The sequence below is a fragment of the Diplotaxodon limnothrissa genome, linkage group LG3 (genome assembly GCF_057381915.1).
Source record: "Diplotaxodon limnothrissa isolate DT_005_m linkage group LG3, D_limnothrissa_male_GT1.1, whole genome shotgun sequence".
Lineage (NCBI taxonomy): Eukaryota > Metazoa > Chordata > Actinopteri > Cichliformes > Cichlidae > Diplotaxodon > Diplotaxodon limnothrissa.
This window is the reverse complement of record NC_140598.1, coordinates 13,667,892-13,682,874: the sequence shown is the minus strand read 5'-3', so window position 1 is coordinate 13,682,874 and position 14,983 is coordinate 13,667,892. Positions and strand designations below refer to the sequence as shown.

At 41.8% G+C, this 14,983-nt stretch overlaps 1 protein-coding gene across 2 annotated transcripts in view; it reads left to right on the top strand.

Moving 5' to 3' along the window:
* Nucleotides 1-14,983, top strand: part of LOC146634600 (protein NLRC3-like) — a 720,577-nt gene that overhangs the window by 577,298 nt on the left and 128,296 nt on the right. For both annotated transcript variants that reach the window (XM_085377952.1, XM_085377961.1), the window contains one exon: nucleotides 2,848-3,024. In XM_085377952.1, coding sequence (XP_085234078.1) covers nucleotides 2,848-3,024 — 177 coding nt within the window. The remainder of the gene's footprint in view (nucleotides 1-2,847; nucleotides 3,025-14,983) is intronic.

Sequence of the window (14,983 nt, the reverse complement as noted above, 5' to 3'; positions counted from 1 at the left end):
TTGGATGATGGAAGCAAATGAGTGTGTGATGTTCTTTCAGTGTTGCACTTTGTAGACGCTCCCTGAGCACTGGTCTCACAGCCAGCTGCACATAGAGACCAGTGTTGTTAGTCCAGGTCAGAAGATGACTTGTTGGAATGAAAATGAGCTTGTAGTTTGTCTGCTTTAATAATGTGACTGGAAAAAGGTGTTGGACTTCAAATATGTCCATTTCTTTCACACTTCACCTTTAAAAGTGAAGCCTTGTGGTTCCTGGAAGGAAAAACACGACTTTTTCAAGTCTTTGTCCTGTTTTTATGATAAATGTACGACTTTAATGTGAAACATTCAGAGTTTTTTCTCTTGTTGTGTTTGTTTGAAGCTGCTTCCTGTTGGCTTCAGCTGTTTGGAGTTTCCATTTTCTAAACTTCTACATTCTGAACCTTCTTCAGCTCTGAACAGATGATGAAACACTGAATGATTTCAAGCTCACACTTTGTCTAATAAACTTACATCTTTCATTCTTTATACAGATTGATCAACTGTGATTTGTCAAAGATCAGCTGTGATTATCTGGCAGCAGCACTGAAGTCCAACCCCTCCCATCTGAGACTTCTGGACCTGAGCTGCAACAACAAGCTGCAGGATTCAGGAGTGAAGCATCTGTGTGGTTTCCTGGAGAGTCCAGGATGTGGACTTGAAACTCTGAGGTCAGTCAGCATGTTTTAGTTGTGCTGAGATGAATATGATGTGAAAGTTGTGCTGACACTAAACTGCAGACATCAGGCTGATATTATACTGATCCACACTGAGGATCTTCATGGTAAAGTCTGTTTTCTTCTTCTCTGGTTTAGTCCATTGACTGCAGCAGAATAATGTTCACATTTCAAACAGTGAGACTCAATGTATGGCCCGCGGCCCACACGCGGCCTGCCCACCTTTCCTGATTCAGAGAGAGGGGACCCTGATTAACTGTGTAGTGTTCTTCCTCACAGTTCTAAGTATCAGACACAACAATGAATAATCCACAGCTGACTGTCTTTAGCAGGTCAAAGGTCACGGCACACAGCAGACAGTGGGAAATATTATAATTCGGATCATTTATCAGCACATATCCATATGTATAAAAACAAAGCTGACACTGTGAGACTTGATCAGAGGTGTGATCATCACAGCAGAGGCCTTTGTGTCAAAGTCACTGAGGATCAAACAGAAACACATGAAGCAGATTTTCCTGTTCTGGCTTTTTATAGCAGATAACCTTCAAAATATTCTGCAGTCCATCAAAAACTGAAGCAAACCATGAATCAACATGTGAACATGAGCTGATGCTGCTGAAGTGAAGCAAAGTTACAGAGGTTTGATTACAGACACAGCTGAGAGTTTGTAATCTGTCATCATTTTAAAAGGTTTACATTTCTTCAGTATTGAACAGCAGAAATGAGGCTTTGTTTTGGGAGGCCGACAGCAGTGAACACAACAGCAGACTGGTGCGTAATAAGCAGTGAATAATGCAGGAAACAGATTTTTGAAGGTAAACTGTTCTTGAAGTACACTGAGAGAGAGAGAGCTGTGCAGGAAGTAAAGGTCAAAGTCAGAGAGAATTCATGACGATGTTCATCAAACGTAAAGCGTAGTTTGGATCTTCTTCTGCTGCTGGTTCAGTCAGTTTTGGTTGGAGACAGATGAAACCTGCAGCTTCAGGATCTGTGAGCTGTCCACTTTCAGCCCCGACGGCGTGTCCGTGTACGTGCCGTCGAGTGAACGATCCACGCTCTGTGTTTCCATCTTTGTGTGTTTAGCTGCTCTCATTTACTGTTTTGTCTGTTTGCTTGTTGTTGAAATACTTTTGGGAGCTTTAACCTGAGATTCTGGCAAAATACATTTATATTAAAAATCGATTCAGGATTGAATGAATCAACATCGCTTTATTCAAATTAAAACCATTTAAATAGGAAAATCCATTTTTTTACACCCGCCTCTAATGCTGGGTAATGTCAGCTGGTCCATGTGCAGCTGGCTGTGAGGCTCAGGGAGCGTCTACAAAGTGCAACACTGAAAGAACATCATCCATAAATATTGAGTAATAACTGGACTCTCATACAGCGAGACTCAAATGCCTTTAAACATCAGCTTAATCCTGCTGATCCAAGTCCAACACTGAGTTTGTAAAAACATGTTTGTCAATCATTTTGTTTGGTTTCTGAGGAAAATGATTCAATAACTTGCTGCTAATACACAACATTTCATCATATTTCCTCATAACCCTCTTTTGTCTGACCATTTGATCCCATTTGAATTTGCAATAAAGGATCCACAGAGTTTGGTGACAATAATGACAGTAGATGTTTGTGTGAAAGTGCTGGAAGCAAATGAGTGTGTGATGTTCTTTCAGTGTTGCACTTTGTAGACGCTCCCTGAGCACTGGTCTCACAGCCAGCTGCACATAGAGACCAGTGTTGTTAGTCCAGGTCAGAAGATGACTTGTTGGAATGAAAATGAGCTTGTAGTTTGTCTGCTTTAATAATGTGACTGGAAAAAGGTGTTGGACTTCAAATATGTCCATTTCTTTCACACTTCACCTTTAAAAGTGAAGCCTTGTGGTTCCTGGAACGGAAAAACACGACTTTTTCAAGTCTTTGTCCTGTTTTTATGAGAAATGTACGACTTTAATGTGAAACATTCAGAGTTTTTTCTCTTGTTGTGTTTGTTTGAAGCTGCTTCCTGTTGGCTTCAGCTGTTTGGAGTTTCCATTTTCTAAACTTCTACATTCTGAACCTTCTTCAGCTCTGAACAGATGATGAAACACTGAATGATTTCAAGCTCACACTTTGTCTAATAAACTTACATCTTTCATTCTTTATACAGATTGATGGGCTGTGGTTTGTCAGAGATCAGCTGTGATTATCTGGCAGCAGCACTGAAGTCCAACCCCTCCCATCTGAGACAGCTGGACCTGAGCTACAACAACAAGCTGCAGGATTCAGGAGTGAAGCATCTGTGTGGTTTCCTGGAGAGTCCAGGATGTGGACTTGAAACTCTGGGGTCAGTCAGCATGTTTTAGTTGTGCTGAGATGAATATGATGTGAAAGTTGTGCTGACACTAAACTGCAGACATCAGGCTGATATTATACTGATCCACACTGAGGATCTTCATGGTAAAGTCTGTTTTCTTCTTCTCTGGTTTAGTCCATTGACTGCAGCAGAACAATGTTCACATTTCAAACCTTCAAAGAAGAAGAAAAATCCTCCACTGGATAATTCACTGTGAAACTCTCAAACTCTTCATTCCACCTTAAAGTCTGTCTGACACTGAAATCCAAAGCAAAATGTGCGTTTGCTTTACAGACAGCAGTCCAACACAAACATACACACATCATCCAAAACACAGTCCAACATCCAAATCTCCTCCACTGCCAGCATGAATGATGGGAAAGAGAAGGAGGAACACTCTGACATTCAGGGTTAGAATGAGTTTCATGAAGCAGACTGTGAAGATCAAAGCTGCATTAGAAAGCTTACATGAATGAATGAGTGGACAGAAGTGGACAGAGATCATCTGAAGCACTTCAAAGGCTTTAAATCAGCACATTTCTCTTCATTCTTTATCAACTCTGTTAGTTTCTCTCAGTTTTCTGTGGAATGAAGCTAACAGCAGGCTAATAAGATGCTGACCAATAGGTTTCTATTAAAGGTTGTAATTTGTATATGAAAAAGTGCTTTGGCTCAGCAGGGATCAGCTTACAGGTAGAATACAGCTGCTGGATGGGATTAGCATGTCATAGCTATCTACCAAACTGCTAACTGGGGGATTTCAGGCCATCTATGGATCATTTTTGCTAACTGTTTATTCAGCTTAGGCTCACAGGGCTGCAGCCTGTGCCCTAGCTGTCATAGGGCAAGAGGCGTGGTCCACCTGCACAGGTGAGCAGTCCATCACAGGGCCAACAGAGAGAGACAGAGAAGCACTCTCTCACATCCACACCTACAGCCAATTTAGAAGCACCAATGAACCTAAGCAGCATTTCATTGGACTGTGGGAGAACATCCAACCTCCACAGAAAGGCCAACAAGCTTCAACCTACAACCTTCTTGCTTTAAGGCACTAGTGCGAACCACTTTCCCCCATTTCAGCCCAAATCCTGCATCTTCCTGTTTCTGACTCCAGGCCAGCTCCACTAACACTTTCTCATCAGACACTGCCACCTAGTGGAGGAAGTCTTAGTTCCATTTGAAGCTTCAGATGACAGTTAGTTCCTTTACAAAGAGGTGGAGGTGGTGGGGCCACCATCACCATGGCTTTTTCTCTCTTTGGTCCCACTAAGAGATTTCCACACAAACACCTCATCAGTGGGACTCTCAGAGCTACCAGCCCTTTGCTACAATCACAAAGCTCTTCATTGAAATCAATGATATCAAAGCTGGAATCCAATGAGTCCAAGTCTTCTGCTGATTCAGCATCACATTCATCTTTGCTCCTTGTTCTGCATCCCCACCATGGACTTCATTCCTTTCCAAGCCAGCCTTGAGTGTCCTTTATTCAGCTCATCCTCTGCTTTACTTTTACACCTGATTTTAGCTGCTTTATCTCTCTTTCAACAAGTTTCTGTGCCTCAATCTTTTTCTTCTCTCCCTCATAACAAGACAGCTTCTTCTGCCTGAAAACATGTTGGAGTGATTTACTAATCCAGGGCTGCTTATTGGGGAAAATACTTCCTGTTTCCAAAGTAATCCCCATTTTTCAGTAAAAGTAAAAGTGAAACATAAGAATATTCTACAGAATGGTAATATTTATCACTTATATTGCTTTTCGTCTCTTGGAAAGAGACCCTGAAATAATCTGTTTGTTTGTTTATAACAGCAACCAAGAAAAGGGCAGAGCAAAAAAAGACAGGTGGTGGTCCTGCACCCCCTCATCAACAAGTTGGTTAAGTGAATAATACCCTCACGGGAAAATCGATATCTCTCTATGAGCACACTGTCGCGCTGAGCTAAAGGATTCTGTCTGTCCCGCAATATACGCTGAATTCTGAGGACTCTCCTCATCAATCTTGCACCTTCCGCAATGGGCTGCTCACGTATACGGACAGGACATGGCTGCGACAGACTTCAAATCCACCTTCGCTTTTATAGCCGTGGTCTCTCATCTTGATTACACGAAGTAATTTACTATTACTACTCTGAAATATGAATTACATCTGTAATAATCAAATACATGAAATAGAATGTTAATAGTACATTTCCCTTTTTTTAGGAAATGACCTGTATGTATCTGCATGGAATCAATGAAAGGATCAAGTACTGCATTATCTTTAGTTACATTGATAATATTTATTTATGGAAAAACAGTGGTAAAATATCGCTGTTGTTTTCGTATAAATGAAGCGGACATACCTGAGTGGCCGCGATCTAATCCTGTTTACATAAAGTAAACCTGCTCCCGAGCAGGTTTACGCTTACGGCTCTGTTGCTATGACAGCAAGTCCCGGATGAGCTTCGGAGAACCGAACGATCCAAGATCACGCGAAATCGTCAACAATCAAATCCAGCTAACTTACTTAGCGAGGTACGAAGAACGGGCCCCTGGTCGGATAGTCTGATGAATAGAGCCGTTGCCAGTAGTAAGAAGCCAGTCATCACCTGAGAACACCTCATGCTTGAGGTTGGTTTCACCCAAATGTATCAGTAAGCCTAAAGTTGGTCAATGGCTGGAGAGAATGAGAGTACGAGCTGAGCTCAATCAGCACTCCTCCCTCGCCACTGGACCTACTGATACCTGGTGAAACACCCCTTACACTCCACTGCAAGAAAGCTCTACTTTCTCGCAGTGGCTCTGATGAATCCAAGATTGTCTCTCTGCAATTTTACAGGCTGTGGGTGTAGTCAATAACACTTGATAGGGACCCTCCCAGTGAGACAAGCCCCAATTCCTCCTCTGGAGCACCCGTATTAGAACCCAATCGCCTGGTTTCAACCTGCAAGAGACTAGAGAAGCATCGCAGGGCAGTTCAAAACAATATCCCTATTTACTAGTAGTTTTGCCATCCATTCTGCCAGAGTTGTTTCTCTGACAGATTTTTCTAGTGGTTCACTTGCATCGATTCATGCATCTTTTCACTGAGTTCTGATTCAAACTATCTCACTTCTGATTCTTTCCAAAAATAATTTCACATGTAACAATTTGTGTTTGCGTGTTTTCTATTCATTAATGTCATTTTCACTTATTTTCTCTCTTTATTTTACCTTCCTTTTGTTTACCTCTTTGTTTGTGACGTGGACATCCCTAAACCATCCTGAGTTCCGGCTTCAATTTCAACCCAATTTTACCCTCTATTCTCGCAGTCGAACTCGTCTGGGCTTCACCTCTCACTGGTCCCTGTCCCTCTCTTCACAGTGTCCTGTGTGGCCTTCAAATCTCCAACAACACAGTCTGTTCCTTCTCTGTTTCTTTTCAGTATTTGCCTTTTAGATTAAGTCCCAGCCTGGCCAAACATCACATTCAGTGCCTTTAAACAGTCATGTCACACTGTCCTTACCAGCCTCCAGTTCACCGTGCATTTTCCATCACGTGGTTTCTTCCATCCTGCTGCTGGTGTCGTCAGTGTAGTTTCAGTTGCACTGTCTTTTTGCCTGCTGTTAATTCTTCAAGTCCACGATGTTCTGTCGGTCTTCATCAGGAGATTAACTGTCCTTTGAGCTTCTTCTCAGGATCGGGACAAGTGGGAGGTCAAGCTGTAAAATTTTAAGCCAAAATCTGGCCTGTTTTCCTCCCAATTATGTTCATCTATGGTTTTGCCGCTGTACTCAAAATCCAGGTTGAGGAAAGTCCACCTTTATTTATCTGTAACCTGTATTGACACACTAAAGCATACAATTAATATCCTTTTCATTTCTTTTCTTAAAACCTCCATTCGCTTTATCTGCCTAGAGTTTAACTCGTATGTTTCTCTCTCTGTGTGCTCACTTGTCACAGTGAGTCTCCTTTTATGGGCATGCAAAGTTCCTGTCACACACACACAGCACTCAGAGCCATATTTCCTGTTTCTCTCTTTCGTGTTTCTACAGGCTAATCAAACTCTTATATCATCACTCATGCATTTCTTAACTTAGAAGCACTTTCAAACTTTCAAACATTCTACTTTGCATCACCAAAGAAATACCTCTCACCCCTTTATTTATCATTCAAAACCTTCTACTCACAGCATTCACACACTTACACTGTTACAGGAGTTAGAAATATACCTCAAAATACGCTTTCCTAAGAGTATTTTCGACGTGCCTTTCATAATCAGAACGAGCAAGTCAAAGAAAAACAATTGAAACCTCTATTAATTCTCACAGCACACACATTCAACAATGTTTGCAGTAATATTTATAAAACCAACTGTGGTTTAAGCAGTTCACCGCTTACTAATTTGCATTTTCTGAGTCTCTGTTTTATGGTGCCGTTAGTTCTCACAAATTCTTTTGCTGAAGTTTCAAAGTTTAGAGTGTAAAAGTGTGTATTAATCTATATTATCCCTGCTGATGACACAGGACTAATCCCATGTGTCACTAATGCTGTTGTTCTGTTTAGGGATTTGGGAAGTACTATTCAATAGTTAGGATCATCTTACTCAGCAAACAGATAATTTAGAATTCATCCAATCGGCACAGATTTGCTTTTTCTCTGAACAGGTTTGTGCCTACCTTTTTAGACCGGTCTTCTGTTTGCCTCATATCAGATCCAACCTTCGGTCACGTTCGTTCTCTGTTGCATGGCGAACCAGGCAGTTTATTATAATATTTTATTTCTATTTTATTTTGTGTCCATCAAGGGCTTCGGCTGATCTGCAGCTTCACCCTTTCCCAAGCTGGAGACATTTACCTTTTCACACACTTTCCTTGGCTGAACAATGACACAGCCTTAATGTACCTGATGCATCTCTCTATTTTATTTAAAAGGTTTTCGTGTGAATTATTTTCTTTCATTCATTCCATACATTCTGTACATGGTCGTCATGCCAACTATGTTTCATTGTTAATATCAGTTTACAGGTTGTTATCCTTGCTATTATTATTATAAAAATGTTAAAAATAAACTCTAATGTAATTTACCCTTTGTTTATTTTATTGTTGTACTTCTTGTATTTATATCTATTTGGTGGCGTCTGTTTCCAACCTTTTTAAACTACTTTAAACTACTTTAAGGAACGGGTGGTGGATTAATAAAAGGATGGCGAGGACTGCACAGTGTCTCGTCTTCTGGTTTTACTAAACTAGCAGTTAAGTACTGTTTTTCTGACTGTTTATCTTTTTTCTCTTGTTTTTTCTCGCCTAACTGGTTCTTCTTTCCAGGCCTGGAAGTATTCTAATTCTTGCGTACGTTTTCCTTTCTTTTTTAAGTTTTTTGTTGATCCTATTTCTTTCAAAAGAGTTTCTTTCAGTTGTGTTAACGCTGAGGGGCTGCATTTTCCTTCCCAAGTGGGACATTTTGTTTTCTTAGGATTTCTCCATCTACAAGCACTGATTTGTCCGGTGCCTGGACATTTCTTTTCTAGCCACTGCTCGTCAGCATTGAGTTTTGTGGGCTGGTCTCACAGCCAGCTGCACATAGACACCAGTGTTGTTAGTCCAGGTCAGAAGATGACTTGTTGGAATGAAAATGAGCTTGTAGTTTGTCTGCTTTAATAATGTGACTGGAAAAAGGTGTTGGACTTCAAATATGTCCATTTCTTTCACACTTCACCTTTAAAAGTGAAGCCTTGTGGTTCCTGGAAGGAAAAACACGACTTTTTCAAGTCTTTGTCCTGTTTTTATGATAAATGTACGACTTTAATGTGAAACATTCAGAGTTTTTTCTCTTGTTGTGTTTGTTTGAAGCTGCTTCCTGTTGGCTTCAGCTGTTTGGAGTTTCCATTTTCTAAACTTCTACATTCTGAACCTTCTTCAGCTCTGAACAGATGATGAAACACTGAATGATTTCAAGCTCACACTTTGTCTAATAAACTTACATCTTTCATTCTTTATACAGATTGAGGGACTGTGGTTTGTCAGAGATCAGCTGTGATTATCTGGCAGCAGCGCTGAAGTCCAACCCCTCCCATCTGAGAGAGCTGGATCTGAGTAATGACTACTGGTCTTCAACTAAAGAAAACAAGCTGCAGGATTCAGGAGTGAAGCATCTGTGTGGTTTCCTGGAGAGTCCAGGATGTGGACTTGAAACTCTGAGGTCAGTCAGCATGTTTTAGTTGTGCTGAGATGAATATGATGTGAAAGTTGTGCTGACACTAAACTGCAGACATCAGGCTGATATTATACTGATCCACACTGAGGATCTTCATGGTAAAGTCTGTTTTCTTCTTCTCTAGTTTAGTCCATTGACTGCAGCAGAACAATGTTCACATTTCAAACCTTCAAAGAAGAAGAAAAATCCTCCACTGGATAATTCACTGTGAAACTCTCCAACTCTTCATTCCACCTTAAAGTCTGTCTGACACTGAAATCCAAAGCAAAATGTGCGTTTGCTTTACAGACAGCAGTCCAACACAAACATACACACATCATCCAAAACACAGTCCAACATCCAAATCTCCTCCACTGCCAGCATGAATGATGGGAAAGAGGAACACTCTGACATTCAGGGTTAGAATGAGTTTCATGAAGCAGACTGTGAAGATCAAAGCTGCATTAGAAAGCTTACATGAATGAATGAGTGGACAGAAGTGGACAGAGATCATCTGAAGCACTTCAAAGGCTTTAAATCAGCACATTTCTCTTTATTCTTTATCAACTCTGTTAGTTTCTCTCAGTTTTCTGTGGAATGAAGCTAACAGCAGGCTAATAAGATGCTGACCAATAGGTTTCTATTAAAGGTTGTAATTTGTATATGAAAAAGTGCTTTGGCTCAGCAGGGATCAGCTTACAGGTAGAATACAGCTGCTGGATGGGATTAGCATGTCATAGCTATCTACCAAACTGCTAACTGGGGGATTTCAGGCCATCTATGGATCATTTTTGCTAACTGTTTATTCAGCTTAGGCTCACAGGGCTGCAGCCTGTGCCCTAGCTGTCATAGGGCAAGAGGCGTGGTCCACCTGCACAGGTGAGCAGTCCATCACAGGGCCAACAGAGAGAGACAGAGAAGCACTCTCTCACATCCACACCTACAGCCAATTTAGAAGCACCAATGAACCTAAGCAGCATTTCATTGGACTGTGGGAGAACATCCAACCTCCACAGAAAGGCCAACAAGCTTCAACCTACAACCTTCTTGCTTTAAGGCACTAGTGCGAACCACTTTTCCCCATTTCAGCCCAAATCCTGCATCTTCCTGTTTCTGACTCCAGGCCAGCTCCACTAACACTTTCTCATCAGACACTGCCACCTAGTGGAGGAAGTCTTAGTCCCATTTGAAGCTTCAGATTACAGTTAGTTCCTTTACAAAGAGGTGGAGGTGGTGGGGCCACAGCACCATCATCACTGAGTGCCATAGGACACTTAACCTTTGTTTCCATATGCTGGGAACTTCCTGTTGTTCCAAGGAGGACTGGAAAATGTGTGAAGATCTCCCAGTCAGTTCCTCACAGCACACTTCAATCATTTCCCTCCCACAGCATCAGGACCAGGGCTTTTTCTCTCTTTGGTCCCACTAAGAGATTTCCACACAAACACCTCATCAGTGGGACTCTCAGAGCTACCAGCCCTTTGCTACAATCACAAAGCTCTTCATTGAAATCAATGATATCAAAGCTGGAATCAAATGAGTCCAAGTCTTCTGCTGATTCAGCATCACATTCATCTTTGCTCCTTGTCCTGCATCCCCACCATGGACTTCATTCCTTTCCAAGCCAGCCTTGAGTGTCCTTTATTCAGCTCATCCTCTGCTTTACTTTTACACCTGATTTTAGCTGCTTTATCTCTCTTTCAACAAGTTTCTGTGCCTCAATCTTTTTCTTCTCTCCCTCATAACAAGACAGCTTCTTCTGCCTGAGAACATGTTGGAGTGATTTACTAATCCAGGGCTGCTTATTGGGGAAAATACTTCCTGTTTCCAAAGTAATCCCCATTTTTCCCAGAAAGAAATGTAAGTAGAAATCGATGATCTCAGTGAGAACATGAGCCTTTAAAAAGTCCCAGTGGGTGCAGTCAAAGCAGTCCCTCAGTCCCAGTATAGAGTCTTTGGTCCAGACTGGAACAACTGTGTGCCCAGTTTGAGCTCTCTTCAGTGCTGTGACCTGACAGACCCAGAGGAGCCATCACATCACATTTAGAAGCTCCCCTAATGGAGCCACAACACATGTCCAACACTTAGTCTGTCTTGTTGGACCAACTGGAAGAAATGATTCAAGGACTTAGTCACAGAACAGAGATTCAAATCTCCAAAATCCAACTGGCTGCATCAGGACATATAGTCTGAAACTCTGCACAGTTTCCTGTTTGAAGCTGCTTCCTGTTGGCTTCAGCTGTTTGGAGTTTCCATTTTCTAAACTTCTACATTCTGAACCTTCTTCAGCTCTGAACAGATGATGAAACACTGAATGATTTCAAGCACTTTGTCTAATAAACTTACATCTTTCATTCTTTATACAGATTGAGTCGCTGTGGTTTGTCAAAGATCAGCTGTGATTATCTGGCAGCAGCACTGAAGTCCAACCCCTCCCATCTGAGACAGCTGGACCTGTGGAGAAACAACCTGAAGTATCCAGATGTGAAGCAGCTGTCTGATCTTCAGCAGAGTCCAGACTACAGACTGGAGACTCTGGTGTAAGTAGAGTGATGGAGTGAGTGGGTGGTGCTGTCAGCAGTATTGTACTAAACACAGTCAGTATGAAACAAAGATCCAGTGTTTCCTGTAAAGCTGCAGCTTCTCAGTGAAGCTGTGAGAGGAGAATGGTGACAGGCTTCAGGATTGGACACAAACACTTCCTGCTTCTGACCTTTATGGTCACCATAGTAACGGCTGACACGCTCTGATCAAACGCTGTCAACAGCCAATCAGCTCTCTGAACAAAGCAGCACGCAGACCAATGACTGCATTCGTTTCCAAGTTTAAAGCAGTGAAGAACACAGTCTGTAGGTGAGGAAGAATTTAGTGAGAGCAGATGTTTGGATGGAATTCCTCCAGTGAACAGCTGGAACCGTCCATCTGGATTGTTGGGCTTGTTGTTGGGGTTCCTACAGAGCTCAGAGTGGACACACCAAGGTTCTTCTAATGAATGAAAGTCCAAACTCAAACTAGGAGGGAAAAACATTTTCATCAACTTCAATAAAAATCCAAAGATTAGAAAAAGTGAAGCAACAATGAGTCCTAGTACAGTCCCAGCACTGAAGTCCCTGCTGCTCTTTATACTGGATGTGCTGCATCACTGACTGACAGCTGATGAAGAGTCTCTGGAAACACTCGTTTATCTCCTCTGCTCTTCCTTCTTCTCTCTGCAGGTGGAGGCCATGATGGTAAACAGGACGGTGTGTGTGCTGAGAGAGGAGGAGCTGTGTCCTGATGATCCAGAGAGGTTGAAGCAGCAGCAGCTTGTGTGTAGAGACGCTCTGACTGGGCCATGTTACTGGGAGGTGGAGAGGAGAGCTTCATCCAGCAGTGACTGACAGAGGAATGAGAAGAAGTGCAGATGACTGTCAGTGCTGCAGAGTGAACTGCTCTGAGAACAGCTCCACTGTCAGACACAATGTAGAGTCCAGCATCATCCCTGTGTGTCCCTCTGGATCTGACAGAGGATCATCAGTGTATCTGGACTGCTCTGCTGCTGCTCTGTCCTTCTACAGTCTCTGCACAGTCTCTGTCTGACTCTGGCTTCAGACCCTCCTGGATCAAACTCACCTGGAAAGACTTTCAAACATCACTCAATAGATTTGAATACAGAATATATTTGATATATACTGTAGATGTACTGTAGAGTTGCAGTTTGTCACTTGTAAATACAGTCTGTGAGCAGCTGTGAGCTGAAAGATCTTTCTAGAAACACGAAATGTTTTCACTCTTCTGTTGCTTTTTCATATATTTCCACAACATTAATATTGATCCCACCTGTCTCACCTGTTTCATGCTTTTATACATAATAACAGGACACGTGTGATCTGAGCGCTGCTGTGGTTGCTGTGCTGCACGTCTTCATTTAGATAACAGAGATGTTAGGTATTTTAGTACCATGGGAGCATTTACTGGATATTGTTTTATAGTGACATTATGCAGGAAAACTCTGTCATTCAATAAGGCCCCTTTGTTTCAGTGTTTTTCTCTTTGACCCAAGAATTGATGTGTGAGAATCACAGGCTGGTACAAGGTTGAAATACCACAGAGATCACTCCCTCAGCTACATTAGTTTCTTAATCTCTTAGGAGACGCCTGTTGAAGGCCAGATGGTTTGTTTCAGAATTCACTAATGAAAGAACTCTTTATTTTGTGCCTTGAAAATATGTCGCTGAGATAATCATAATTGTAGCTGAACTGATAAACTACACAAAGGATGCTTCTTCACCCAAGGGCAGGAAGACGCTCCCTTATCTTGGTCTGTACTGGTTTAAACTGATAATCTGCTGTCTCATGAATTTTACCCTCTATATAAACTGTTGTACTTGTGAATAAAGTTGAGTCAATTTGGGAAGACAACCTGAAGCAGTCTCTGTTTTCTTGTTCTCCCAAGCTGCTCCCGAGCTCGTACTAACACGCTGAATGGCATGCTTGAATGTTGCTTGAGAATATATTTGACTGTGTTACAGACTAAGGGACATTCTCTGCTGATAGGTGAAGGTACATTCTCTGCTGATAGACGTCCACGCCTCGAAGGAAGTCGATCCATGGATTAGGCCCTGGAAACCGTTTCCTTCAATTTTGGTGTCAGAAGTGGGATCCTGACGAAGGTAGGCACGTGTCTTTTATTTTATAAGACTGTGTTATGCCTTTCTCAGTTATCCACATAGAAACGGGATACGCTGACGAGGCCTTCTTCAGTGGCCCACATAGTAACAAGTGGGATACACTGAGGAGCCTTCTTTAGTGGCCCACATAGAAACACAGGAAGTTGCCTGTTGTTTTGTAAATTAAAGCAGAAAGGACACAGGAAGTTGCCTGCTGTCATAAACTAAGAAGTTGCTCACCAGCAGAAAGGACACAGGAAGTTGCCTGTGGTCATAAAACGAGAAGTTGCTCGTTAAAAAGTGAGAAGTTGCTCACTAAAAAGATAAAATTGCTAGCAAAAAATCAAGTAACCTCAGGTGTGCCACAGCAAAATAAAACTAACTTAAATCCTTCAAGCGTCTAAACCCCTCTGGAAATCACTGACCATGGGTCAGAATAATTCAGAGACCTTAGACGGGTCCGATAAAAAATCAAAATTAACTGTAAAACCGAAAAAAATAAAATATAAAATCACAAATAGCGGACCACCACTTGGGTGGGCCTGATTTTAGATATATATTATGTCAACGAATCCCAGGTGTGACTGAATCTCAGCTTATTGAAGAAGTAGAGGAACTAGACCCTAAAAATGACCAAGCAGCCAACACCACCTCGTTTTTGTGGATAAACGATGACAAAATCACAGCCTTTTTTCAAAATCTAAAGAAATTTCTGCTCACAATGTCTAGAGATAAAATCGATTTAAATGCAGTAACCATGTGTAAGCAAAAGCCAGATGAATTTATTCTAGTGTTTATGAAACGTTTCATGCACTGCTGGACTAATGAGGCATGCATGCCTGAAGGTGGAAATGATCAGATTTTCATAACAACATTCTTAAACAATATTCATCCAGAATGTTCACAACTATTGAAGCTGACTGCCACTGATAATCTCTATGACATGAAGATAAAGAACTTTATCACACTTGTCAAAACGAAAGCCGGTGCAGATCTTTTTCCCAACAGCACGAAGGCTAAAAATGTTAGAATGATGTTAAATTTTGATGTTGAAGGCTCAGAGGAAAGTGAGAAAATGATGTATGCAGGGGCCCCGCCCCCTCAACAAGCGCAGCAGGGAGATTTCAGAAGGAGAGATAGGAGTGGAGAC